This window comes from Dermacentor silvarum, chromosome 1 (genome assembly GCF_013339745.2).
Source record: "Dermacentor silvarum isolate Dsil-2018 chromosome 1, BIME_Dsil_1.4, whole genome shotgun sequence".
Classification (NCBI taxonomy): domain Eukaryota; kingdom Metazoa; phylum Arthropoda; class Arachnida; order Ixodida; family Ixodidae; genus Dermacentor; species Dermacentor silvarum.
In genome coordinates, this window is record NC_051154.1 from 124,212,755 (window position 1) to 124,239,070 (window position 26,316).

At 49.9% G+C, this 26,316-nt stretch overlaps 2 protein-coding genes across 2 annotated transcripts in view; both read left to right on the top strand.

Moving 5' to 3' along the window:
• Nucleotides 1-26,316, top strand: part of LOC119435991 (phospholipase A2 group XV) — a 97,000-nt gene that overhangs the window by 40,603 nt on the left and 30,081 nt on the right. The gene's annotated exons all lie outside the window — the stretch shown is intronic.
• LOC125947809 (uncharacterized) overlaps nucleotides 2,058-26,316 on the top strand; it is a 72,756-nt gene continuing 48,497 nt past the window's right edge. The window contains exon 1 of the mRNA XM_049673199.1: nucleotides 2,058-4,538. Coding sequence (XP_049529156.1) covers nucleotides 2,583-3,335 — 753 coding nt within the window. The 5' untranslated portion in view covers nucleotides 2,058-2,582 and the 3' untranslated portion in view covers nucleotides 3,336-4,538. The remainder of the gene's footprint in view (nucleotides 4,539-26,316) is intronic.

Here is a 26,316-nt window from a genome sequence, read left to right on the forward strand (position 1 = left end):
TTCACCTCGTCGCGGTCGTTGCATGGTCGTCATTCCTTCGTCGTCATGTATGTCATGTGATGTGATCGAGCGCAACAAGTTTATGTTGAGCGAGGCTATTACCAGTGGAAATGTGTCCATCTCGGTCATGCGGTCTCTACATTTAAATGACCGCTAAGCGGTAACAGCCTTCCTCACATACACCAATAAAATATTTGCTTAAACCGATTCTCACAGCGCGTGCAATCCGCGTATTTTTTTTTTAACGTGCGCGCGGAAATCTTAACATACCACGGAGGCGTTGGCTCCTTCTCTGATCCCAAGTCTGCAAAAAATTATTAGGATTAAATCAGAGGACCAGACAAATAAGAGAGAAGAGAGTCCAGGCCCACAGTTCGTGAGCCTCAACAACTAGGACTAAAGTAAATTGGCTTGTCAATACGGCGGCTTTGCCGGCTCGAAGCGCCGGCATTAGCAATGATGTCGTCGACGGTCGCACAATTTCAGCACATCAGCAGTTTCTGGTATTCATTTCAGCATGTGTCTAGCTAGGGTGGCTACAAGTAGATTTGGCCATGCCACAGTCCACCTTCCGAGAGTGCCTGCACGCCATTTGGGATCGAGCACAAGGGAAGAGCGTCTCGAATGGCAACACGTACAAGGTTGTGACCGTACAAGAGGAACGGCAAAAATGCCGATGATGTCGTGCCAGGACGAGCTGTGCGCAGATTTAACGTATAAGGTATATGATTTCATCCCAGTGGAGGTGATCCACAGACACACTAATCATTTACACAGGGCCAAAGGACGTAATTCACGCTTCCTTGTCAATTGGCACCCCTTATAAGCGCAGAACGTTTCTCTGTGCCATATTGTCCAAGGCACCAATATTTCTCGTTAGCCAGGTCCCTAGCGGCGAAAAGCCTCGGATTCGATTGTATAGATTTGTATAGATGTTACAGGTTCTGTGGAATCCTACAGATTTATATGCGTGAATGAGCAATATCTGAGTGACTTGTTTGCAGGATACACACATAAAATTCGTCATATGCTCCAATTTTATTTAAAGAGAGAATAAATTACGCCTTCCTTCTTTCTTCATTTAAAGCCCAGCCTAACATATTGTGATGGGTTATTACTGACTGTGATTTGTCCAGTCATCGGTTGTTATTGCTCCAACATACACCCCGGCACGATGTCGAAAATATTCCTCCGAACATAGCGAGCAAACGAAAACAACGGAATGAACGGAACGCAAAACAACGTAAAATACAAATATAAGCCGGGCGTGGAAGGAATGAAGTTCGATGGCCAAAGTGACGCCACAGCGTCAGTTCCACGCTTTCTTTATTTCTCGCATTCATGAGGTGCACGGTTGACAAAGGGCACAATGAACAAGCTTGTGCTGGGGCAAAATTTAAGTGATTTCGGCTGAAGGTGACTGAATATTTGACCCCCCCATGATGGTTTTGACAGTGCGTATGCGTTATTCGTGACCACGAAGGGCTTGCTGTTGATTAACAGCCAGTCAAATCGTCTTTGTGACCCTGGTGCCCTGAGGCTTAAGAGAGAAGTTTCAGCTCGGTGCTCATTTCGATGCAACCTTTTAAGTTCATGTGAAACGTAGAAATAGTATCGTTCGGCGACAGCTGAGCGAAGTTCAGTCTAATTGCCGAAAAGGAAAGTACTTGCGCCAAAGTCGCCAAAGTGGGGGGGGTGGAATATAGTCACCTATTGCCTGCACATATGACGCCGTGCAGTAGTGCCCTCTGTTGCCGGAAAAATGGACCCATAGCGTTTCCCGCACATACAGTTGATCTCATCGATGCGGTCTGCTCGATCCTTTTGCATCAGTTGCTGCTTCAGAATGTGCCTTAGAGCTTTTGAATAATTTTCCTACAGCAACAAAAAATCGTCATTTATTGAGCATTTGCGGTGAGTCTGTTTTGTTGTGAATATGTGCTGGCACTGCAGCATTCAGGCAGGATAAATTTGGACGAGGTAAATTTGCCAGAGCTGCGCTTTGCCACTTGGCGCAGAAACTTGCTTCAGACAGTATTACGGCAAATAATGAATCGTTTCGGTATACATAACTCGTTTCGACGGTGGCAATTAATGCGATGTGTCGCTATATTCATTCAATGCTAAGGAATTACCACTGAAAGTAATCGTGAAATGGGTTTGCTGCAATGTTTTAGATATGTGTCGGACTTCTCTGTGCCCCTCATGCACCTATCACCAACTTCCTTCCGTCGACAAGCATCTCGCATCACCCTCGTCGTCAAGACGCAGACAGCTAAAAGCAGTGCTTGCATCAGCCGCTACTATACTGCTACCTCGCTAACTCAAACAAGCTTCGTATCATTTATTATTTCTATTGTTGCATAGGATACGCGTGTTTTTCTTCCTGGCTTTTCAGCCCTATAGAAAGCCATGTTGTGTCTCCATTTCTGTGAAGAAACTGTTGGACATAAAGAAGACGAGGGCGCGCGATGCACGATCAACGGCCACGAGCTCTGTCACGCTCCATTGCTGCCACGGCTAGGAACTGTTAGACGTCTGGGCTGGAGTCTGACCACCGTCATTTGGTTAGATTTCATTTGATGCGGGAACCCCTAACCCCCGTGTCAACCGGGCAAGGCGCGTTGCAGCGTCTGGCCCAGCTCCGTTCCAGGGATTGCGCCTTTTTCCTGCGTCCAACCTGGGGCAATCGAGCTCCGCGGTGGGTGATGCCGATGAACCTGAAACGACGGCGATGTTGCAACGAAAGCGTCGACGAAATGGAACCACAGAACGGTCGCTTCAACGACGGCGCCCCATACCTAGTCGGCAATTGTCTCAGCCTGTGCCTGTCGGTCAACCTGAGCTACCATCACGGTATCCTGAGCCATTTCCGGGTGGACCACGACAAGTCATGCTGGTGCCGCACGGCCAACGGTTGCTTCCTCCACGCAGAGCTCTCCCGATGGAACGAGTTCCTGTGGGCCATCAACTTCGAGCTACGCGAAGCCAGTCCATGTCGGCGGGCGTTGGTGGGTTTTCGTGGAGGCACGATTCCAGTCGTGTCCAAACTGCAGCGCAGACACTCGTTCGCGCTGGTCCACTGGCTGCCCATGAAGTACCGCAGCATGGTGTTCGTGGAGCTGTGCGAGTTGGGAATCGAACAAGACCGCTTCCTGATCCGGGAGTGCCTCCGGCTGAGCCGCGACACGGTGCACGGGAAGCAGTGCAACTCCCTGTTATACGACTGCCTGACCAGGGACCTCAACGATGCACTCCGCTCCACGGCGACCGCTGTCGACATGCTGCAAATCATGAGCATGCGCTTCTCCAGCGTCCGCGTGCCCATGCTATGAGCTGCTTTGCCAGTGCGAAGCAGCGACCATCTGCACGAGTACGTCGTGTACGCGATCAGCAAGTGTCCCAGCCTATGCCCGCCGGTCAACCAGCTCTTCTCGAACCTTTGTTACCTTCGGAGCATTCTCAGCCATCGTCAGGTGAACTACGCCAATTCGTGCAAGGCCAGCGCAGTCAACGGCTGCTTCGTCTTCGGGGAGCTTTCCCTATGGAACGAATCCCTGTGGGTCATCAACTTCGAGCTATACATCAAGTCACATAAGGACGGCTGGCCCTGGCGGTATGCGTGGACACGTGGTTACCGTCAAGTACAACCTGCAACGCAGTGTTGGTCCACTGGCTGTTCTGGAGCACCGCTTCATCGACTCCGTGGAGCTGTTCAAGTTGCGCATCTCGCAAACCCACTTCCTGTTCTGGGACGGCGTCCGGCAGAAACGCAACCTGCAGGATTACTACCCCCCCAAGGATCTCACCGTAGCGCTCCGCTCCATTGTGACCACGTTTAACACGGTGGAGATTTTGAGCGTGCGATCTTTGGTCGTCGGCGTGCAGATAAATGGCGAGCTATTCGGCAGGTGCGAAGCCTTTCGCACTTACTCGTGCTACGTTATGGCCGACCATTGTCTCTCGCACCGTGATCGTCGAGTATCACGTCGGAACGTGATCGTCGTGAGCCGCTGCACGCCTTGTGCGGGCCACCCTATGGGTTCGCGGCGGTGTTCGCCGCGTCGCCGACCGGTGCGCGCTGCTCGAGACATTCGAGGTTTACAATTCTGAACTTAATGAAACGGATCTCGTCTACTTATCCAGGGCGCTGAGCGTCAGTGCGAATGTGATCAGGCTGACAGTCATTTTCACCGGCCACCTTTGTCCGATTTCCAAGAGAGGCCGTGAAATATGCCACGCCACACAATGACTTCTTGCGCCTTTTCGCTTGGACGAGGAGTGCGGCCTTCTGCTACATCTTTCTTGGCCGATAATTTTGGTTTTTCAGATATAAATAACTTAGGTAGCTTAAGAAAAGTAATCTGCCAGTATAGACTTACTAAGCGAATGCTTTTTGTGTTCTTTTAGCTTCTGATCTCAACCGGCTGTGCTCGAAGTGGCTAATTTCGGCTTAGCTACTCTTTTATAAACATGTGAAACGTATAACTGTTTTCTGTCTTTATCGTCAACCCTTGTTGCGCGAGAACGCTGAGCAGGTAAGTGTCCTCGGTCCGCGGTGGCTGTGAGTATATCCTACTACTATAATCCAAAACAAGAGTGATGTTCACAGGATAATAGAGGTTTGAACACATCAACAGTGGTAGAAGAAACAATATCAATGTAGCCCACAGTTAGGCAAGGGGGCTTTTCTTCGTCAGGGAATTTAACTTTAAGCATTAAACTTTTGAGCGCTGTAACATGCCTAAACAGTTCTGCGAACTGAGGAGAGCCACATTCGGGCACTTTACTTCCATAATATTGTTACGTAAAACGACACAAGGCGGGACTACTGACACCGTATTTACAGTATGGGAGAGACACAGAAGACAAGATGGTGGACAGCCACCAGCACCAGAGAGAACCGTCTTCTTCGTCGTCTGCCCCAGGCTGAATGTCTCTCTCGTAGCATTACCCCCGGCGGTGGAAGCGCCGTCTCGGCGCACTTCACACATTGTCCTTAGGAGGGGGGCGGTAGGCTTTCAGTCTGCTGACGGGAACTATGTCACTGGGAGCGATCGCTGGCGGTAATGTCGGAGAGACGGGAACAATCTCGTAGGTGACGTCCGTGACCTGGCGGACGTTTCGGTAAGGACCCGTGTATCGAGATAACTTTTCGGATAAGCCAACACGACGGAATGGACACCACAGGAGAACTAAGGCACCGGGTGAGAAGCGAACGTGGTGATGTCGGCTGTCATAGGGGCGCTTCTGGGTCGCTTGCGAGGCCAACAGCCTAGAGCGGGCGATCTGACGCGGGTGATCGGCACGAGCGATGGCATCACGTGCATATTCGCTAGGCGGCGCGGCAGCAGCCGGTAGTAGGGTGTCCATTGGTAACGTCGGTTCACGGCCAAAGAGCATATAAAAGGGTGAATAACCGGCGGTATTGTGCCGTGATGAATTGTACGCGAAGGTCACGTAAGGTAACGCCACGTCCCAGTCACGGTGGTCAGATGAAACATACGTTGAGAGCATGTCCGTGAGGGTACGATTTAGTCGCTCGGTGAGGCCATTTGTTTGGGGATGGTAGGCAGTGGTCAACTTGTGCTGCGTTGAGGAGGAGCGCAAGAGATCGTCGATTACTCGTGATAAAAATGCGCGGCCTCGATCTGTGAGCAATTGGCTAGGGGCGCCATGGTGCGAAATAATATCGTGGAGCAAGAAATCGGCAACGTCAGTAGCAGTGCCGGTGGGGAGCGCTCGAGTGATTGCATACCTGGTCGCATAATCGATAGCAACGGCGACCCACTTGTTGCCGGATCGTGACTCAGGAAAAGGACCGAGAAGGTCCAAACCAACACGGAAGAATGGTTCGGTCGGGATGGAGAGCGGCTGAAGCAGTACAGCAGAGGGTGCGGCAGGACGTTTCCGACGTTGGCATTTGTCGCAAGAGGTCACGTAACGTCGAACAGACCGGGCGAGACCGCGCCAAAAGAAGCGGCGCCGGACACGGTCGTACGTGTGGGACACACCAAGGTGACCAGCAGTTAGTTCGTCATGAAGCTCACGCAGTACCGTTGAACGCAGCTGTTTAGGCACAACGAGAAACAGCTCAGGGCCATCTGATTGGACGTTACGACGGTAAAGTGTGCCATTCACGAGAACGAACATGTGCAGTGAGGCGTCGTTACGTACGGATTCCAGCCGATCAATGAGCGATCGCAAAGAAGCATCACGGCATTGTTCGTCACCAATCTGGAGAAACTGAGACATAGACATAACGCAGGGGTTAGGTTCGATGTCCGGTCCCTCTGGTTGGTCAACAGGTTAGCGGGACAAGAAGTCCGCGTCCAGATGGAGGCGGCCAGACTTGTAGGTAACAGAGTAAGAGTACTCCTGAAGGCGCAGCGCCCAACAACCAAGTCGTCCAGTAGGGTCCTTCAGTGAAGAAAGCCAACAGAGAGCGTGATGATCGGTGACAACACGGAAAGGGCGGCCATACAAGTAAGGACGGAATTTCGAAACCGCCCAGACAAGGGCAAGACATTCCCGTTCCGTAATAGAGTAATTGCGTTCAGATTTCGATAGGAGACGACTTGCGTACGCAATAACACGGTCAACGCCTCGTTGGTTTTGGGCTAAAACTGCACCGATGCCGTGACCACTAGCATCTGTGCGCACTTCCGTGGGAGCAGCTGGGTCAAAATGGGCAAGAATAGGTGGAGTCGTTAGGGCGGCGATGAGCTCAGAGAAGGCGTCAGCTTGTAGAGGACCCAAACAAAACGGGACCTCTTGTTTGAGAAGGTCAGTGAGTGGACGTGCGAGCGCCGCAAAGTTTTTCACAAAACGGCGAAAGTAGGAACAAAGCCCCACGAAACTACGAACATCATGGACAGACCGTGGAACGGGGAAGTTCGTGACAGCGCGTACCTTCGCTGGGTCCGGTCGGACACCGGAAGCGTCAACGAGGTGGCCGAGGACAGTAATTTGACGAAGAGCGAAGTGGCACTTCGAGGAATTTAGCTGGAGGCCAGTTCGTCGGAAGATTGCTAGAATGGTCGAAAGGCGCTCCAGGTGTGTTGCGAAAGTGGGGGAGAAAATTATCACGTCGTCAAGGTAACATAAACACGTCGACCATTTAAATCATTGAAGCAGTGTGTCCATCCTTCCCTCAAACGTGGCTGGTGCGTTGCAGAGACCGAAAGGCATGACCTTGAATTGGTAAAGGCCGTCAGGGGTCACGAAGGCGGTTTTCTCGCGATCCAGGTCGTCTACAGCGATTTGCCAGTAGCCAGATCGAAGGTCCAGGGATGAAAAGAAGGTGGCACCATGGAGGCAGTCGAGGGCGTCGTCAATACGTGGAAGAGGGTACACGTTCTTCTTGGTGATTTTGTTGAGGTGCCGATAATCAATGCAGAAACGCCAGGAACCGTCTTTCTTCTTTACTAATACGACGGGAGAGGCCCAATGACTAGATGATGGTTCGATGATGTCCTTCGCAAGCATTTTAGCCACTTCTTTTTGAATCACTTCGCGCTCTGATGCGGACACACGGTAAGGTCGACGGCGAATGGGCAAAGAGTCGCCAGTGTTGATTCGGTGGGCGACAATCTTAGTCTGGCCCAGGGGTCGATCACGAATGTCGAAAATGTCGCTGTATGAGGCCAAAACCCGACAAAGAGCGTCGGCTTGGTCAGGCGAAAGGTCTGATCCAATCATGTTGCGAAAAATGCTGTCGTCGGAACTTGGTGACGGGGAAACTGCAGCTTCCTCAGGTGCAGTTATGGCGACAACCTCGAGGTCATGGTCTGTTATAGCGGTGAGGTGGGCAAGCGACATCTTGTGGGGTAACACTTGGGGGGTCAGACCAAAGTTTAGTAGCGGGAGGAACACACAGTTATCAGCTAATGTCGCGATGGTATGTGGCACAGTAACATTGCGCGTCAGGCGGACGTCTGTAATCGGAGAGACGATATAGTCGACGTCAGGAACGGGAGGGGTCGATGACAAACACACGTACGTGACGGCTCGCGGCCGTAGGCGAACAAAATCGGTGGGGCTTAAGCGGCTGACGGGCGTTTCGCAGGCATCTGATACAAGAGGAAGATCGAGGCAGAGCGTTTCCGAAGAACAATAAATTAAGGCCGAGTGTGCCGAAAGAAAGTCAAGGCCAAGGATAAGGTCATGGGGGCAGTGAGCAAGGACGACAAAAAGGACAACAGTGTGACGCCCGGCAATGCTGACACGGGCGGTGCACATTCCGATCACTTGAACAGCACCACCATCGGCAACACGTATTGTCTGTGTCGTAGACGGCGTCATAATCTTCCGCAGGCGGCGGCGTAAAGGGGCGCTCATAATAGACAAGTGTGCGCCAGTGTCGATGAGGGCGGTCACAGGAACATTGTCGACTTTGACTTCTAGGAGGCTGTGGTGAGTGGGGAGCGTCAGTAGAGGATTTTCAGGGGACGATGGCATTGCAGCTTCACCTCCATAAGCTGCACTATCTAGTTTTCCTGCGGCGATCGTCCAGAGAAGGACGGCGAGGAAAAGCGGCGAGGCTGCGGAGAGCGGGATTGGCGGCGTTGTGGCGACGGGGAGCGGGAGAAGCGGAGAACAGGAGCAGTGGCATCAGAGGGAAGAGGCTCGTGGGAGGACGACGAGTGGTATGTAGAGGAACCAGCGGCTGGACGTCTGAAAGGAGTAGGGTACATGGAGTTCTGGCGAGATGCGTAGGTCCAACGGCGACGGCAATAACGAGCAATGTGCCCGGCCTGGTGACAGAAGCAGATGGGCTGATCGTCGGGCGTTCTCCATTCCGCAGGATTGTGGAAGGAAACGGGAGAGGTCTAGGTGCGTCGAGCGGGTCCAGAGGAATAATGCCGAGCGTCAGGACGAGTCAATGGGCACGCTGATGGAAGGCCAAGATTGGCAAGCTCCAGCCTGACGACAGCTTGAATGAGGGACACCGATGGCTGCGATGGGTCACTGGCGTGGGCTGTAAACACGGGGGGTTGAATAGGTGCAGGACAGGCGGCTTCAATCTCGTGACGAACAATGCGAGTAACGTGGTCACAGGTGGGCGGCTGGCAAACGGCATCACACGATGAAGTTGCAGCCGTATTGGGCAGCCGGGTGAATCTCTGGGTAATATGGCGGCTCTTTGCGTGTTCAAACCGCCGGCACTCTTTGATGATTGTGTCGACGTATAGAACTTGCCTTTTTTTCTTTTCGGCAATTGCGCTGAACTTGGCTCAGCTTTTGGTCAATTCCTGTTCGTCATCGACTTCGAGCTCCACAAAGTCAGTCCAGGAGGGCTGGCCTTGGCGTGTCTGCGCGGACGCGTGGTTCACGTCGCGCCCAACGTGCAGCGCAGGCCATCGTTCGAGCTGGTCCTCTGGCTGCTCATGGCGCACCGCTGCATCGAGATCCTGAAGTTGCGCGACTCGGGCGTCCAGCAAAACCACTTCCTGATCCGGGACGGCTTCTGGCTGAGTCGCAACCTGGGGCACGTTAAGCTGCGCCAATACCGGCTGTACGACTACCCACCGAGGGACCTGATGGACGCGCTCCGCTCCACGGTGGCCACGCTCGACAAGCTGGAGATCGTAAGCGTGCACTTCCCAAACGTCGGCGTGCCCATGCAGTGCAAGCTGCTCGGCTGGTGCGAAGCAGCGACTGCCTGCGCGAGTACGCTGCGCACCTGATCGACAGTTGTTCCAGCCGAGGCCCGTCGGTCAACCAGCTCTTCTCGAACCTGTGTTATCTTCGGAGCATCCCGATCCAAAGCCGGGTGAACTACGACCAGTCGCGCACGGCCAGCATGGACAACGGCAGCATTCTACTCGCGGTGCTATCGCTGTGGAATGAATTCCTGTGGGCCATCAACATCGAGCTATACGCGAAGTCAGTTCAGGCAGGCTAGCCCTGGCGTGTCATCGCGCATGTATGGTTCCCCTCGCTTCCAACATTCAATGCATACACACCATTGCCAGGCGGCCTTCATTATTATTTCCATCATTTGGATTGGCGGCATTTGCTCTTAGTAACAGTTATCGCTTGAGAACGTTTTTGTGAATACGGTCAAGGCTTAAAACCTCCTTATAGTTTAAATAAAATACATATACTTGTGTGTCTCCTGGATGAGCCCGCAATTAAATGCGTCGTTGTTTGCTTTAATGCATTCTGCGTCATTTCATAGTCATGGTTGGGTCGTCATCATACCGCCACCTTCACCTCGTCGCGGTCGTTGCATGGTCGTCATTCCTTCGTCGTCATGTATGTCATGTGATGTAATGGAGCGCAACAAGTTTATGTTGAGCGAGACTATTACCAGTGGAAATGTGCCCATCTCGGTCATGCGGTCTCTAAGTTTAAATGACCGCTAAGCGGTAACAGCCTTCTTCACATACACCAATAAAATCTTCGCTTAAAGCGATTCTGAAAGCGCGTGCAATCCGTATAATTTTTTTAACGTGCGCGCGGAAATGTTAACATACCTCGGAGGCGTTGGCTCCTTCTCTGCTCCCAAGTCTGCAAATAATTATTAGGATTAAATCAGAGGGCCAGACAGAAATAAGAGAAAAGAGTATGCAGGCCCAAAGTTCGTGAGCCTCAACAACTAGGACTAAAGTAAATTGGCTTGTGAATACGGCGGCTCCCTGCCTGCTCAAAGTGCCGGCATTAGTAATGATGTCGTCGATGGTCGCACAATTTCAGCACATCAGCAGTTTCTGGCATTCATTTCAACATGTGTCTAGCTAGAGTGGCTACAAATAGATTTGGCCATGTCACCGTCGACCTTCCGAGAGTGCCTGCCCGCCATTTGGGACCGAGAAACAACTTCCCAGGCATATGCGGTGGAAACGCAGTGAGCACAAGGGAAGAGCGTCTCGAATGGCAACACGTACAGGGTGGCGACCATACAAAAGGAACGGCCAAAATGCCGGTGATGTGCCAGGACGAGCTGTCTGCAAATGTAAAGTAAGGTAGGATTGCATCCCAGTGGTGGTGATAGACAGAGACACTATTTATTTACACAGGGCCAAATGACGTTATTCACGCTTCCTCGTCAATTGGCACCGGTTATAAGCGCAGAACGTTTCTTTGTGCCATATTGGCCAAGGAGCACCAATATTTCTCGTTAGCCAGGTCCCTATCGTCGAAAAGCCGCGGATTAAACTGTACAAATTTGTATAGATTATACGGGTTCTGCGGAATCCTACAGATTTATATGCGTGAATGAGCAATAGCTGAGTGACTTGTTCGCAGTTTACACACATAAAATTGGTCATATGATCCATTATATTTAAAGAGAGAATAAATTACGCCTTCCATCTTTGTTCATTTAAAATCCAGCCTAAGATATTGTGATGGGTTATTACTGACTGTGATTTGTCCAGTCATCGGTTGTTAGTGCTCCAACATTCACCCCGGCACGATGATGAAAAATATTTCCTCGAAACATCGCGAGCAAACGCATAACACGGAATGAACGGAACGCAAAACAACGTAAAATACAAATATAAGCCGGGCGTGGAAGGAATGAAGTTCGATGGTCACAGTGACGCCACAGCGCCAGTTCCACGCGTTCTTGACTTCTCGCAATCATGAGGTGCACGGTTGACAAAGGGCACAATAAACAAGCTTGTGCTGGGGCCAAATTTAAGTGATTTCGGATGAAGGCGACTGAATCTTTGACCCACACATGATGGTTTTGACAGCGCGTATGGGTTATATGTGACAACGAAGGGCTTGCTGTTGCCTAACAGCCAGTCAAATCGTCTTTGGGACCCTGGTGCTTTTAGGCTTAAGAGAGAAGCTTCAGCTCGGTGCTCATTTCGATGCAACCTTTTGAGTTCATGTGAAACGCAGAAATAGTATCGTTAGGCGACAGCTGAGCCAAGTTCAGTCTAATTGCCGAAAAGAAAAGTACTTGCGCCGAAGTCGCCAAATTGGGGGGGGGGGGGGGGGGGGGGGAATAGTCACCTATTGCCTGCACATATGACGCCATGCAGTAGTGCCCTCTGTTGCCGGAAAATTGGATCTATATATAGCTTTTCCCGCACTTACAGCCGAACTCATCGATGTGGTCTGCTTGATCCTTTTCCATCAGTTGCTGCTTCAGAATGTGCCTAAGAGCTTTTGAATAGTTTCCCTACAGCAACAAAAAAAGCGTCATTTATTCAGCATTTGCGGCGAGTCTGTGTTGTGAATATGTGCTGGCACTGCAGCATTCAGGCAGGATAAATTTGGACGAGGTAAATTTGCCAGAGGTGTGCTTTGCCACTTGGCGCAGAACCTTGCTTCAGGCAGTATTACGATAAATAAAAAAACGGTTTCGATATACATAACTCGTTTCGACGGTGGCAATTATTGCGATGTGTCGCTACATTCATTCAATGCTAAGGAATTACCACTGAAAGTAATCGTGCGATGGGTTTGCTGCAATGTTTTAGATATGTGTCGCACTTCTCTGTGCCCCTGATGCACCTATCACCAACTTCCCTCCGTCGACAAGCATCTCGCATCACCCTCGTCCTCATGACGCAGACAGCTAAAAGCCGTGCTTGCATCAGCCGCTACTACTGCTACCTCGCTAACTCAAACAAGCTTCGTGTCATTTATTATTTCTATTGTTGCATAGGATATGCGTGTTTTTCTTCCTGGCTTTTCAGCCCTAGAAAGGCATGTTGTGTCTCCATTTCTGCGAAGAAACTGTTGGACATAAAGAAGACGAGGGCGCGCGGTGCATGATCAACGGCCACAAAATCTACAGATTTTATACATCTAAATTATTCTTGTAACCGACAGTGGTGTCCTAACCGGCAATTCGAAGTAACATTTACAAGGCTGCGTTGCTGTATTCCATAACTAAATTTTACTTGCACAGATGTGGTCTGGCGGCATCCCCATTATGCTACGTGTGCAATGAACCAGAATCCATCGATCACTTTTTATTATCGTGTCGGCGCTTTTCTAATCATCGACAACGATGTTTGGAAATCACACTTCGCAATCTAGGACTGCCTTTAAGGAGTCCAGTTATACTGTCGCTTGGAGCCATAGTATTAGGATATGGCCACGGATATGTTTGCCGAGCAATTTATAATTTTCTTTGTGACACAAAAAGATTGCCTTATTAATATTTTCCCATCTTTCCAAGATTGATTGATTTATCCTTCAATAAATTATAGATTTAGAAAATTCTAAAAGTAATGTCACAAAATCACAATTATATTAGTACTAATAGTATTAATCAAAATTTACGTCTATCCTTTACTGTATTTAATTAATAATTAAATTCGTATTAATACTCCTATCTAGGTAAGGCTGACTAACTTAGTATAGACTACTTAATTCTTTTATTATCGGTTCATTTCACATCTTCAATTATTTATTTCTTTTATTTATTTTTATTACTTAATTATTTCTAAACTAATTTATTTTAAATTTCTATCATAATACCACCCGGTTCGTGGCCTATCCCCCACAGTGGGTTGTGCCATTGATTGAGGCATCATCATCATCATCATCAACGGCCACGAGCTCTGTCACGCTCCATTGCTGCCACGGCTAGTAACCGTCAGACGCCTGGCCTTGAGTCTGACCGCCGTCATTTCGTTAGATTTCATTTTATGCGGGAACCCCGAATCCCCATGTCAACAGCGCAAGGTGCGTTGCAGCGTCCGAACCAGCTCCGTTCCAGGGATTGCAACCTTTTCCCTGCGTCCAACCTGGGGCAATCGAACTCCGCAGTGGGTGACGCCGATGGACATGAAACTACGGCGATGTTGCAACGAAAGCGTCGACGAAATGGGGCCACGGAACTGCTGCTTCCACGACGACGCCCCATACCTAGTCGGCAATTGTCCCAGCCTGTGCCTGTCGGTCAACCTGAGCTACCATCACGGTATCCTGAGCCATTTCCGGGTGGACCACGACAAGTCATGCTGGTGCCGCACGGCCAACGGTTGCTTCCTCCACGTAGAGCTCTCCCGATGGAACGAGTTCCAGTGGGTCATCAACTTCGAGCTACGCAAAGCCAGTCCATGTAGGCGGTCGTTGGTGGGTCTGCGTGGACGCACGGTTCTCGTCATGTCCAAACTGCAGCGAATACACTCGTTCGCGCTGGTCCACTGGCTGCTCATGAAGTACCGCAGCATGGTGTTCGTTGAGCTATGCGAGTCTGGCATCGAGCAAGACCGCTTCCTGATCCGGGAGTGCCTCCGGCTGAGCCGTGACATGGTGTACACGGGAAGCAGCGCAACTCCCTGCTGGACGACTACCTGACCAGGGACCTCAACTATGCGCTCCGCTCCACGGTGACCGCGGTCGACATGCTGCAAATCATGAGCATGCGCTTCTCCAGCGTCCGCATACCCCCGCTATGAGCTGCTTTGCAAGTGCGAAGCAGCGACCGTCTGCACGAGTATGTTGTGTACGCGATTGGCAAGTGTCCCTGCATATGCCCGTCGGTCAACCAGCTCTTCAGGAACCTGCGTTACCTTCGGAGCGTTCTGACCCATCGTCAGCTGAACCACGATAGGTCGTGCACGGCCAGCGCAGTCAACGGCTGTTTAGTCTTCGAGAAGCTGTTCCTATGGGATGAATTCCTGTGGGTCATCAACTTCGACCCATGCGCGAAGTTATTTCAGGGACGCTATCCCTGGCGTGTCTTCGTGGACGCATGGTTCCCGTCGTGTCCAACATGCAGTGCAGGCACTCGATTGGCCGGCCACCGTCGTCATGATTTCAAGCTTCAGGATTGGCTAGCATTTGCTCTTAGTGACGGTTCTAGAGCTTAAGAACGTTTTTGTTAATAGAGTAATAGCTTGAAGCCTCCTTCCATTTTAAATGAAAATATGAATACTTTCAGATCTCCTGGCTGAGCCAGCAATTAAATGCGTTATCGTTTGCTCTAATTCCGGCTTGCGTGTTTGTCTTTACATATTAGAGTGGTTTGTCGGGAGGAAAGCTATAAGAAAGAAAAAGCCAGCGCAAATACAAGGTGTTCATTTTTAAGTTTTACAGAATTTTTCGAAATCGCCTGTGGGAGGTAGCTTAATTCTCACTGAGCTGGAGTATTAGACGAGGCAGACATTAGTAGCACGAGAAATCGAAACACATGCAAATAACAAAAATTCACTAATGAACTTTTTAGTTAATTACTTTACGACACATTTCAATTTACGAATTGTAGCCGGTGAGCGTGTCAGGCGTATCCACTTGGAATGAATTTCGAGAATGACAGCAGTTTGGAGATAAACGCCATCAAACTCGAAGTAAAAATGCACCGCTGTTCCACTTGCCTTTTTACCAAAATGATGTTTTATTCATTGAAGCACAAAAGCAACTCGAACGCCCATGTATTTCGTCCCACACTTTGGTAAATATCGTCAAACTCTCCCATCACAGGGACAGGCCTTCGTCTTGCAGTGAACATAAAATATAGACCGATGATGATGATCATGATCACGAGACTGGTGTCATCCTGGAAATTCATTTCAAGTTGATGCGTCTTGCATATTGAGCGGCTACAATCCGTAGATTGCAAAATGCGTCGTTAAGTATCTAACTAAGAAGTTCATTAGTCAGTTTCTGTTAATTAGTTGAATATGTGTTTCGATTTGTCGTGCTACTAATGTCCACCTCATCGAATAACCTGGCTCAACGATAAGGATTATGTTACCTGCCACAGGCGATTTTTAAAATTCCGTAAAGCTTAATTTTGAACACCTGGGAAATTATGGTACGTTTTTTTTTTGTTTGTTTGTTTGCGAACGGGAATCCGGTCTCGTCTAAAACTTTTCGTTCGCAAGTGTTTTTGCCATTTATCGTCCGCCTTGGCAAAAGATACTGGCTCGAATTTTCTCTTACGAACAATACTAGCGTAAGAGGTTTTTGTGAATCTGGATCTCGTTTCTTAAAGCAATTGGACAACGAATGGCTTGTAACGCCATCAGAGCGGCGGTTCACTGCCTGCTTAATCCGCCTACTGTTTTGGAAACGCCGAGTTCAAACTCTCGTACCGCTGGAATCCGATTGCTTTATAACGGGCGAAGTTGTCTCCTCATGATCGGTATTAGAGCTATTAATATACAACGGGGCTCAGGCTTCTGCCATCTCCTAAACTGTTCGATGGCGCACATGAGTTCTGTTGGGCGCCTGTTGTCCATTTACCGAAGACTTTTGTTTTTTACCTGCGTGAGGTAATGTTAACATATTACATAGGCGTTTGCTACTTATCTGCTTCAACGCGTGAGAGGAAAATCACTGCCCAAGCACTCCGTTCAGATGGTTAACCAGCGAAGCTGAAACGTGTGGCCCCGGTGTTCATCACTGTGTTAAACCCGATGGTTCATTAAAGTACTTCTGAATTATTGGTTACGTCTTTGTGTTTCTTAATGAGGTTACACACATGTTCGGCTGCGACGGAGATAACGACGTCACGGACGGCATGCCCTCAGCCCGCCGTTGTCGCTTGCGTTCGATGTCTCGTGTTTGCTGTGGTTAGCAGCATTCGCCCACCTATTGCCGCTTGCGCTTCTTCGAAATTAAATTTCTGCAAATTAAATCTGTCCATCATGTAAGACAATGAATGGCTCATACCCCCTTATAGGGCAGCTGAAGCACTTTTAAAAAAAGTGAGTTTTCAACGAACTTGTGTAGCTTTTCACCCCCTGGATACGAAAATCACTGGTCAGAAGTCACCGCTAGTTGTTTTGATTCCGCAAAAACTAGCGGCAGCGTCTGCGGGAGACGCCTCGGTTCGTTTAACGGGCTCTGATGGCAAAGACGATCATGACGTCATCTTAGGTATCGGCGAGGAGCGTGAGTCGAAGAGAGCGCTCACGTGACCCCTGTATTGACGTAATCATCGCGCCTGGTTTTTCGCCACTACTCTCGGCGCACGAAGGTGGAGGAGCTTCAACGAAAATTTAAACCGCGATTGCGGCGCTGATACGCGCATAGTCGAGAAAATAACTGCAGGAGTTGAATTATCCTTTGTCAGCCTTCCAAACCCCCGTAAATCCTCCAATTCTAAAACCTGTTCACTTTCCCTTTAAACAATGGGTCATACTCCCGCAAACGCGGCCTCCCTATTTCGACGACAGAAGATAAGTGAAATTCTATGCTGGAATGATGACTGGCAACGCAGCCAGCTGTGGGAGAAGACGATGACGACGAACGCGGGAGCAGTGGCAGGAGCGCGTGCAGAGCCCGATCACGAGCGCAACCCAAGGGGCGCCAACGAGCCAGCTGCGGAAGAAGACGACGCTTGAGCCAATGCAGATGATGGTAATTTTCTGTGGACAGGCGACTAAAATATGCTTTTTCGTTTCGCCTAGCCATATAAAGCATCGCTTTAAAAATCAATACAATGATTAGTCATCTTCTTCTTCTTCTTTCTGGGGTTTTACGTGCCAAAACCAGTTCTGATTATGAGGCACGCCGTAGTGGAGGGCTCCGGATTAATTTTGACCACCTGGGGTTCTTTAACGAGCACTACAAAGCAAGCACACGGGCGTTTTCGCATTTCGCCTCCATCGAAATGCGGCCGCCGGGGCCGGGACTCGATCCCGCGACCTCGTGCTCAGCAGCGCAACGCCTTAGCTGACTGAGCCACCCCGGCGGGTACAATGATAAGTCAGAGTGCCAGACAGAAATAAATGAGAGAAGTGTACACGTACACAGGTCATCACGCTTTATAGCTTGGACAAAAGTAAATTGGCTTCCGAATACGGCGGCTCTTGGCCAGCTCAAAGCGCCGACATTCCTCAGTGATGTCATTGACGGTCGCACAATTTCGGCACATCAGCAGGTCTAACGCGTCGTCTGGTATTCCTTTCGACACGTCTCCAGCGGTGTCTGGCAACGCCATGTCGCCGTCGATCTTCCGCAGGAGCGCCTGCACGCCATTTGGGGTCGGTAAACGACGCCCCGAGCATGTACGGTGGAGACGCAATGAGCACAAGGGAAGAGTTTATCGAATGGCAACACAAGGTGGGGGCCAAAGCGAAGGAAGAACCCGAGAAATGCCGGATGTCATGATTGGTTGAATTGTACGGAAAGGTAACGTAAAGTAGGCTGCCATCCCAATCGTGGTAATGGACAGATACACTGTTAGAGCGATGGCTTTACTACTGCATGTACAAACCCAGAAAACACCTGGTTCCGTATGTCTGACCTTCAAGATAAGCCAAGGTCAAACTGGGACTTAGCCTGCTACTACCGGCGGCTGCTGTGCACACCACCTGGGTGGCCATATCTTGAAAGCGATCTGCAATACGGAAAAAGTGCGCCGACTGCTGGTAGCTTCGTATGCGCTGTGTTTCGACGCCTCGTTCGCGTTGAAGCGAGACGCACCATGAAGGTCAATTCGCTCGCTGCTGCTGCCGCGTCGAGCAGCGCCTGTATGTTGTCTTGTGGTGCAATAGTAGATGCGGTAGTTGCTGACGGCGCCGAGCAGCGTCTGTGTCCTTTCCCAAAGCAAGGAAAACCGTGCTATAGCTCGACAAACTTGGTTTACCCAGGTTCAACTGCGGCATTTTTTTTTATTAAACGAGATCGAAGCACACACGACGAAGAGACGTTGTTCGCGATTCGATTCGGCGGCTCGACGAGCGTCAAGATTCTTTTCGAGGGAGACCCGCTACCTGATTTTGTCAAGGTACGCTACGTGAGACACCCGGTGCGACCACACGAGGCGAATTCCAACGATTGTCCCAAACAGAAAAAAAAAAGCGATAAAAATATTGAAACAAATGAGCAAGAGAAGTATGCCGCACAACAAGGCGGCAACGTCAGTGCAACACCGGAGGAGACGATCACATTGTCGACGTTGAAAAGCTGTAGGTCCAAAAGAGAGCTTCCAACAGAAGGTAGTCGAATCGGCATCCGTCGATCTCTCCGAGCCATTGCTTCAAACGAGCAGCGCAAGTCCGGAATCGAATGTATGGCCACGCTTGCCGCCGCGCATGGGCACCGTTCACTGTTCAGATGGCGCTACGACATTTCATGTTTCGCCCCAGTATTGCCGACGCCGGCCGCTAAAGAGGCGACGAAAATGATACGCCATTCCGAACGACAACGGCTTCCTTATCGTCGCTCGTTTGAGAGGCATGCCCTGCGCTTTGACGATATCAAGCTCACAATTGTTCCCGCTGCTCATATAGATTGCGAACGCGTGCTATCATATGCAGAGCATGCGCACTTTGATATTTTCACAACTCGGACAGTCTTCTTTCGTGATTAGCGATCGAAAGTATCACGGCGAATGTATACAGCGTCTCTCCAGTTTTGCTGGTTTTGACACTGGCCGTCCCAAAGCTTCACTTGTAGTGGAGCATAGATCGCGCGCAAACTGTAATGCACGGTGCCTATACGGGCCTATCAGCGCGAGCAACTGCAGTGTACCGAAAATCACCATCTGACTCCGTCATCAAAGCCACGCTGCGGCAAGTAATCGACGCACTGCAGCTGCTACCATGTGCTACCATGGAAACTACAGACAGAATCCTAGCAACAATGTAGTAACCTCTACCTCTGCCCGCCAAGATAACTGTGCTGTGCTGTGAAGGGTGCACGTGCTATGGCGCTCGATGTCAACTGCAATTCGCGAGCCTTAGCTGCAGCGACGCTCTCGAGAAAAAAAACACCGCATATCCACGGGGTGAATGATGATGAGTGGGCGAAGCTCCGGAGGGAATCATCGGTAAACCGTGAATCTTCCGTGTAATTCGCCCAGTCTCGCCGCACTAAATCGAACGATTGACTTCCACCAATGACACGCGTCATATGTGACGTCATTCCTATTTTATAACAGCGCCCTTCATTATAATTGCACCATCTCCCGCTTAAGCGGACGCTAGCACAAACGCGTTAGAAACGTGCAGTACTCTCTAGTAAGGGGGAGAGGCCACAGCGTCTTATGCAGCCGTTTACACATGCCGGAACGTGCACCGCGTTTGCCGACGCCATCACATGACTGCTGAGAGAGTATAACCCCCGTATTCATAAACGCTCCTCGACTTGAACTTGACTTGCCACCGCCTTCAACGCGTTTCGAACGCGCTGCCCAAGGCGGTGGCAAGACAAGTTCAAGTCGAGGAGCGTTTATGAATACGGGGGTAAGGCGGAGAGGCCACAGCGTCTTACACCAGCTTCTTACACGGGCCGTAACGCGCTAGCATAAGCGCGTTAGAAACACGCAGTCTTTCGTTAATGTTGGGTATTTATTGTCATCGTGGTGCGTGTGTCCATGTGCGCTTCGTGGCGTAGTGGCTATAGCGCCGCGCGTTCGGAAGCGAGGGGTCCCTGGAATCGATTCCGCGCTAGGGACTCAACTTTCGGAACTTTTTTTTTTCATAAAAGTAGACGTGGCTACCTACTACGACGACGACTACTACTTCTACTACATACTACAGAGGAGGGACAGACCCACACCCTTTGAGCAATGTGCATAACCCCTGCTTTCCATCGTCTGCTTTCTTCGCGGAGCAATAATACACTGGCCCACCGAGCAGCTCTCGCTCCATCGACGATAAAAAAGAAAACGGTTAGGAAGCTAGGGCAGCGTGCGCGATTACGAAGCACGCTGCGCTAAGGGCTAAGGACTTACGGGCTGCTCAGCGGGTTACTCTATTATCGCTCCGCGAGGAAAGCAGACAGCGTAGAGCACGGGGGTATGCGCACTTATGGAAAGGAGAAACCCTCTACACTTTTTCGCTAGAGCGTAGCTGCGTCCACGGCTGCCGTGTTGCAGCTCGTATTGAGCGCGATAGTACGCGTTGACCAGAAAAAGTATGCTGTGCAGCCCCCCTGACCATCTTCACCATACCACCACTCTCCCTTCCCCTTCACATCCAATCTCTGTTATTCGCCCTAATCCCTTCCTCCGCAGGGATCGAGCAGCAAGCACGAGGCACTTCACTCAGGACTACCTCTCCACCTTCTGCCATTGAAAATTCCCTCTGTCTCCTCGTAAACTGGCACGATTTATAAGCACGGAATTTTTGTTTGTGCCATGTTGCTAAGGGGCACTAATATTTCTCGTCAGTCAGGTCTCTAGTGTCTAAAAGTCGTGGAATAAATTTTACGTATTTGTATAGGTGAACAAGCAATAAGTTGAAAGGATTGACGCATAACATTCGTATTACGCTCTATTTCATTAAAAAAGAAAATAAATTACCGTTATTATTTGTTCATTTAAAACCCAGCCAAACATGTTGTGATGAGTTATTTTTGACTGTACTTTGTCGAGCGGTCTGCGTATGCACTTTTCACGGCACACGGCATTGGCCAGCACAATAGTTACACGCTAACGAAACTATAGTGGAACCACAATACCACCAGAAACAGTTATTCGAGGAACTGAGAAAGTTCGCTCAACTATAGAAAAAGAATAAATATCAGGCCAGACAATCACGCAGGCCAGATGAGCTTATCAAATTTCACTAGCAGCCTAAAATGTATAAATTGAAGTCAGGCGTCCATTTAAATGTTATAATACTCCAGTCGGATACCACGTCTGCGCGGCAGTGGCCAAGCGCTACACGAATTAGCGAAACCAATGCGGTACCATCGAATTAGCGCGCTCAGCTGAGGTGATACCGGTGATGGTGTAACGCGTTGACACTTAACCCGCAATTGTGTAATATACGGGCACTTATTCATTTAGATAAAATTAGGGAGGCTGGTACGTTATAAAGTCAACGTTATTCCCGGCGGCCTTTACAATGTCTGCAGCCAAACGTGTTTGCTCTTTAATTCATTCATTCATTCATTCATTCATTCATTCATTCATTCATTCATTCATTCATTCAAGTTGATGGCTGACACAAAACCGCAGCCACAATTTCGGGTTAGTTGGGACATATCTCTCCACGTGTTTTGTCTAGTGAGACGGGGTTTGCCTGTGCTATTTTTTCGACGTTCTCTATATTATTTTATTCGTTTGCTGTTTGATACAAGCAAACCAATAATGCAATCTGGGGACGTGGAAAAAATAACGCCGGCGGACGCTAACTTGCCTTGTTGGAAAGATCGCTTGCCATTTGTTAATGATGCACAGCGATGTGGTACTTGCATCCAGGTTGTTGTACGACAACAATACAAGGACCACGAGGCCTCCGGAGGGAGTGCACATTCGGGTACCTGGCTTCGGCAACACGACCACCGTCGAGTGGCTGGACCCGAGCCAGGTGTATCCAAGTGAGTGCATCAACGCCATTGTTTGTAAGGTCGAAAGGCCGGCAGCGTCACTACGCACTATAGCGTCAGCCATCAGCTGGTGTACCTGTCCACGTTCTCGGTCACCGGCATCTTTAAGTGGTAATGGTATAGCAGCTCGAAATACATGGACAAAGGGAAGACGTTAGACACATGCCCAGGCACTGACTAACAACTTCACTAACAACTCGCAGTAAAAGAAAGTTTTTAGCGCTGTATGTGGGCCTAACGTATTTCCTTCGGCCGTGTCTTTCGCGCTGTTATTGCGCAAGCTTTCGTCTTGGTAAACTTTGAGTCGGAAACCTTCTCAAGAAATTGCGGCTGAAACAGAAGTGGTTCCATACACATAAAAATCTTACACTGTCCATCTGTATAACAATGACGTAATATATTGCCAAGAAAAATTCACCAAGAACGTTTTTCGGTGCCTGAGTAGGGGAACGAGCAAACGTCAAGTTCAGGTGTTCGACCGCTTGTAGTAACATAGCCTTTCACTCCCAACACAACACTGTAGCAAATGTTAGTGCATCCATTATTTCGATATATTCTTGAACAGCTCAGCCTCTCCTTTTTTTCTAGTATGACTTGATCGAAAAGTGCGCGACGAGCACCTAACTGCATGCTCTGTTTTCCTGCAGCTGCGTACTTCACAAGGATTGTGGAGGAACTCGTGGCCCACGGCTACCAGAGAGGGATCGACGTTCTGGGCGCTCCTCCGACTTCAGAAAAGCACCGAGTACGTGTACTGCCATTAAATTTGCCAGGGCTTACGAGGCCGTCCTTCAGGAGCCCAGATCTGAAAGACATATCGACACTCTATTCGTGGATATAATGCGAGGAATGTCTGAAATATTGCGCATATAATTTTAGCGATGATTTGCGCAAATATGAGTGCATATATATACGTCTGCGTCACATGCGTCATATCAATGTGAGACTCTTAATTTACTGCCGCTTACCATAAATGCCAGAAAGTGCAATCCATTCTTATTCTTTGAGAGTATAGGGCCCTTAATACCTTCCAGATTGATGTTTACAGCAACAGGACTGGCCAATATAACCAGCGCCGCTAAAATGCCAGTGCCATAGTAGGCCTCAAGCTAGCTACGGTTCCGATTGCAGTAGGCTTCTGTTTCCCTCATGTGCACATGGAACATGCGTTCTTTCATACAGGACGATACTGCAGGGCAAATAATCCACGGAGCCAAATTTACAGGTGCAGCTTGCCCTTGTGTGTGGGGCCCTTCGTCAAGTACATCGCTTTCGAAATCTGCGCCTTTCTAGTGTTTTCATGCACAAAATCGATACAAACGTGCGAAGAGGCTGTTGGTCATAAAGAAGACGAAGGCACGCGGTGCACGGGCAACGGCCACCGGCGCTGGCGCGCTCAGTTGCTGCCATGCTAGTAAGAGTCTGACGTCTGGATCTGGGTCGGATCGCTGTCATTTCGCGAGATCAGATTTGGTACCAAAACCCTGGAACCTCGAGTCAACAGCGCAAGGCGCGATGCAGCATCCGGCCCGGCTCCGTTCCAGGGATTTCACCTTTCGCTGCGCCCAACCTGGAAGCGGTCGAACTCCGCGGTCAGTGATGCCAATAGAACTGAGACGACGACGACGTTGCAACGGAAGCGTCTGCGAGATGGGACCATCGAGCGGCCGCCTGCACGAGAATGCCGCGTACTTGGTAGGCAACTGTTCCAAACTGTGCCTGTCGGTCGACCAGCTCTTCTCCAACTTGCACTACCTCCGGAGCATCGAGGGCCATTGCCGGGTGAACCACGACAAGTCGGGTACGGACAGTGCGGCCAACGGCTGCATGGTCCTCGTAGACCTCTTCCTATGCAACGAGTTCCTGTGGGTCATCGACTTCGAGCTCCACGAAGTCAGTCCAGGGCGGCTGACCTTGGCGTGTCTGCGCGGACGCGTGTTCACGTCGCGCCCAACATGCAGCGCAGGCCATCGCCTCTGGCTGCTCATGGCACACCGCTGCATCGAGATCGTGGAACTGCGCGACTCGGGCGTCCAGCAAAACCACTTGCTGATCCGGGACGGCTTCTGGCTGAGCCGCAACCTGGGGCACGTGAAGCTGTGCAACTACCTGCTGGACGACTACCCACCCAGGGACCTGATGGACGCGCTCCGCTCAACGGTGGCCGCGCTCGACACGCTGGAGATCGTAAGCGTGCACTTCCCGAGCGTCGGCGTGCCCATGCAGTGCAAGCTGCTCGGCTGGTGCGAAGCAGTGACTGCCTGCGCGAGTACGCTGCACATCTGGTTGACAGTTGTCCCAGCCTGTGCCGGTCAGTCAACCAGCTCTTCTCGAACCTGTGTTATCTTCGGAGCATCCCGATCCAAAGCCGGGTGAACTACGACCAGTCGCGCACGCCCAGCATGGACAACGGCAGCATTCTCCTCGCGGTGCTATCGCTGTGGAATGAATTCCTGTGGGCCATCAACATCGAGCTATACGCGAAGTCAGTTCAGGCAGGCTAGCCCTGGCGTGTCATCGCGCATGTATGGTTCCCCTCACTTCCAACATTCAATGCATACACACCATTGCCAGGCGGCCTTCATTATTATTTCCATCATTTGGATTGCCGGCATTTGCTCTTAGTAACAGTTATCGCTTGAGAACGTTTTTGTGAATACGGTCAACGCTTAAAACCTCCTTATAGTTTAAAATAAAATACATATACTTGTCTGTCTCCTGAATGAGCCCGCAATTAAATGCGTTGTTGTTTGCATTAATGCATTCTGCGTCATTTCATAGTCATGGTTCGGTCGTCATCATACCGCCACCTTCACCTCGTCGCGGTCGTTGCATGGTCGTCATTCCTTCGTCGTCATGTATGTCATGTGATGTGATCGAGCGCGACAAGTTTATGTTGAGCGAGGCAATGGAAGTGGAAATGTGTCCATCTCGGTCATGCGGTCCCTAAGTTTAAATGACCGCTAAGCGGTAACAGCCTTCTTCACATACACCAATAAAATCTTCGCTTAAAGCGATTCTGAAAGCCCGTGCAATCCGTATAATTTTTTTAACGTGCGCGCGGAAATGTTAACATACCTCGAAGGCGTTGGCTCCTTCTCTGCTCCCAAGTCTGCAAATAATTATTAGGATTAAATCAGAGGGCCTGACAGAAATAATAGAAAAGAGTGTGCAGGCCTAAAGTTCGTGAGCCTCAACAACTAGGACTAAAGTAAATTGGCTTGTCAATACGGCGGCTTTGCCTGCTCAAAGCGCCGGCATTAGTAATGATGTCGTCGACGGTCGCACAATTTCAGCACATCAGCAGTTTCTGGTATTCATTTCAACATGTGTCTAGCTAGGGTGGCTACAAATAGATTTGGCCATGTCACCGTCGACCTTCCGAGAGTGCCTGCACGCCATTTGGGATCGAGAAACAACTTCCCAGGCATATGCGGTGGAAACGCAGTGAGCACAAGGGAAGAGCGTCTCGAATGGCAACATGTACAGGGTGGCGACCGTAGAAGAACGGCAAAAATGCCGATGATGTCGTGCCAGTACGAGCTGTCCGCAAATGTAAATTAAGGTAAGATTGCATCCCAGTGGTGGTGATCGACAGAGACACTATTTATTTACACAGGGCCAAAGGACGTAATTCACGCTTCCTCGTCAATTGGCACCCGTTATAAGCGCAGAACGTTTCTTTGTGCCATATTGGCCAAGGAGCACCAACATTTCTCGTTAGCCAGGTCCCTAGCGTCGAGAAGCCGCGGATTCAATTGTAGAGATTTGTACAGATTATACGAATTCTGTGGAATCCTACAGATTTATATGCGTGAATGAGCAATAGCTGAGTGACTTGTTCGCAGGATACACACATAAAATTCGTCATATGCTCCATTTTATTTAAAGAGAGAATAAATTGCGCCTTCCTTCTTTGTTCGTTTAGAACCCAGCCTAACATATTGTGATGGGTTAGATGTGACTGTGATTTGCCCAGTCATCGGTTGTTATTGCTCCAACATACACCCCGGCAAGATGTTGAAAAATATTTCCTCGAAACATAGCGAGCAAACGAAAACAACGGAATGAACGGAATGCAAAACAACGTAAAATACAAATATCCGCCGC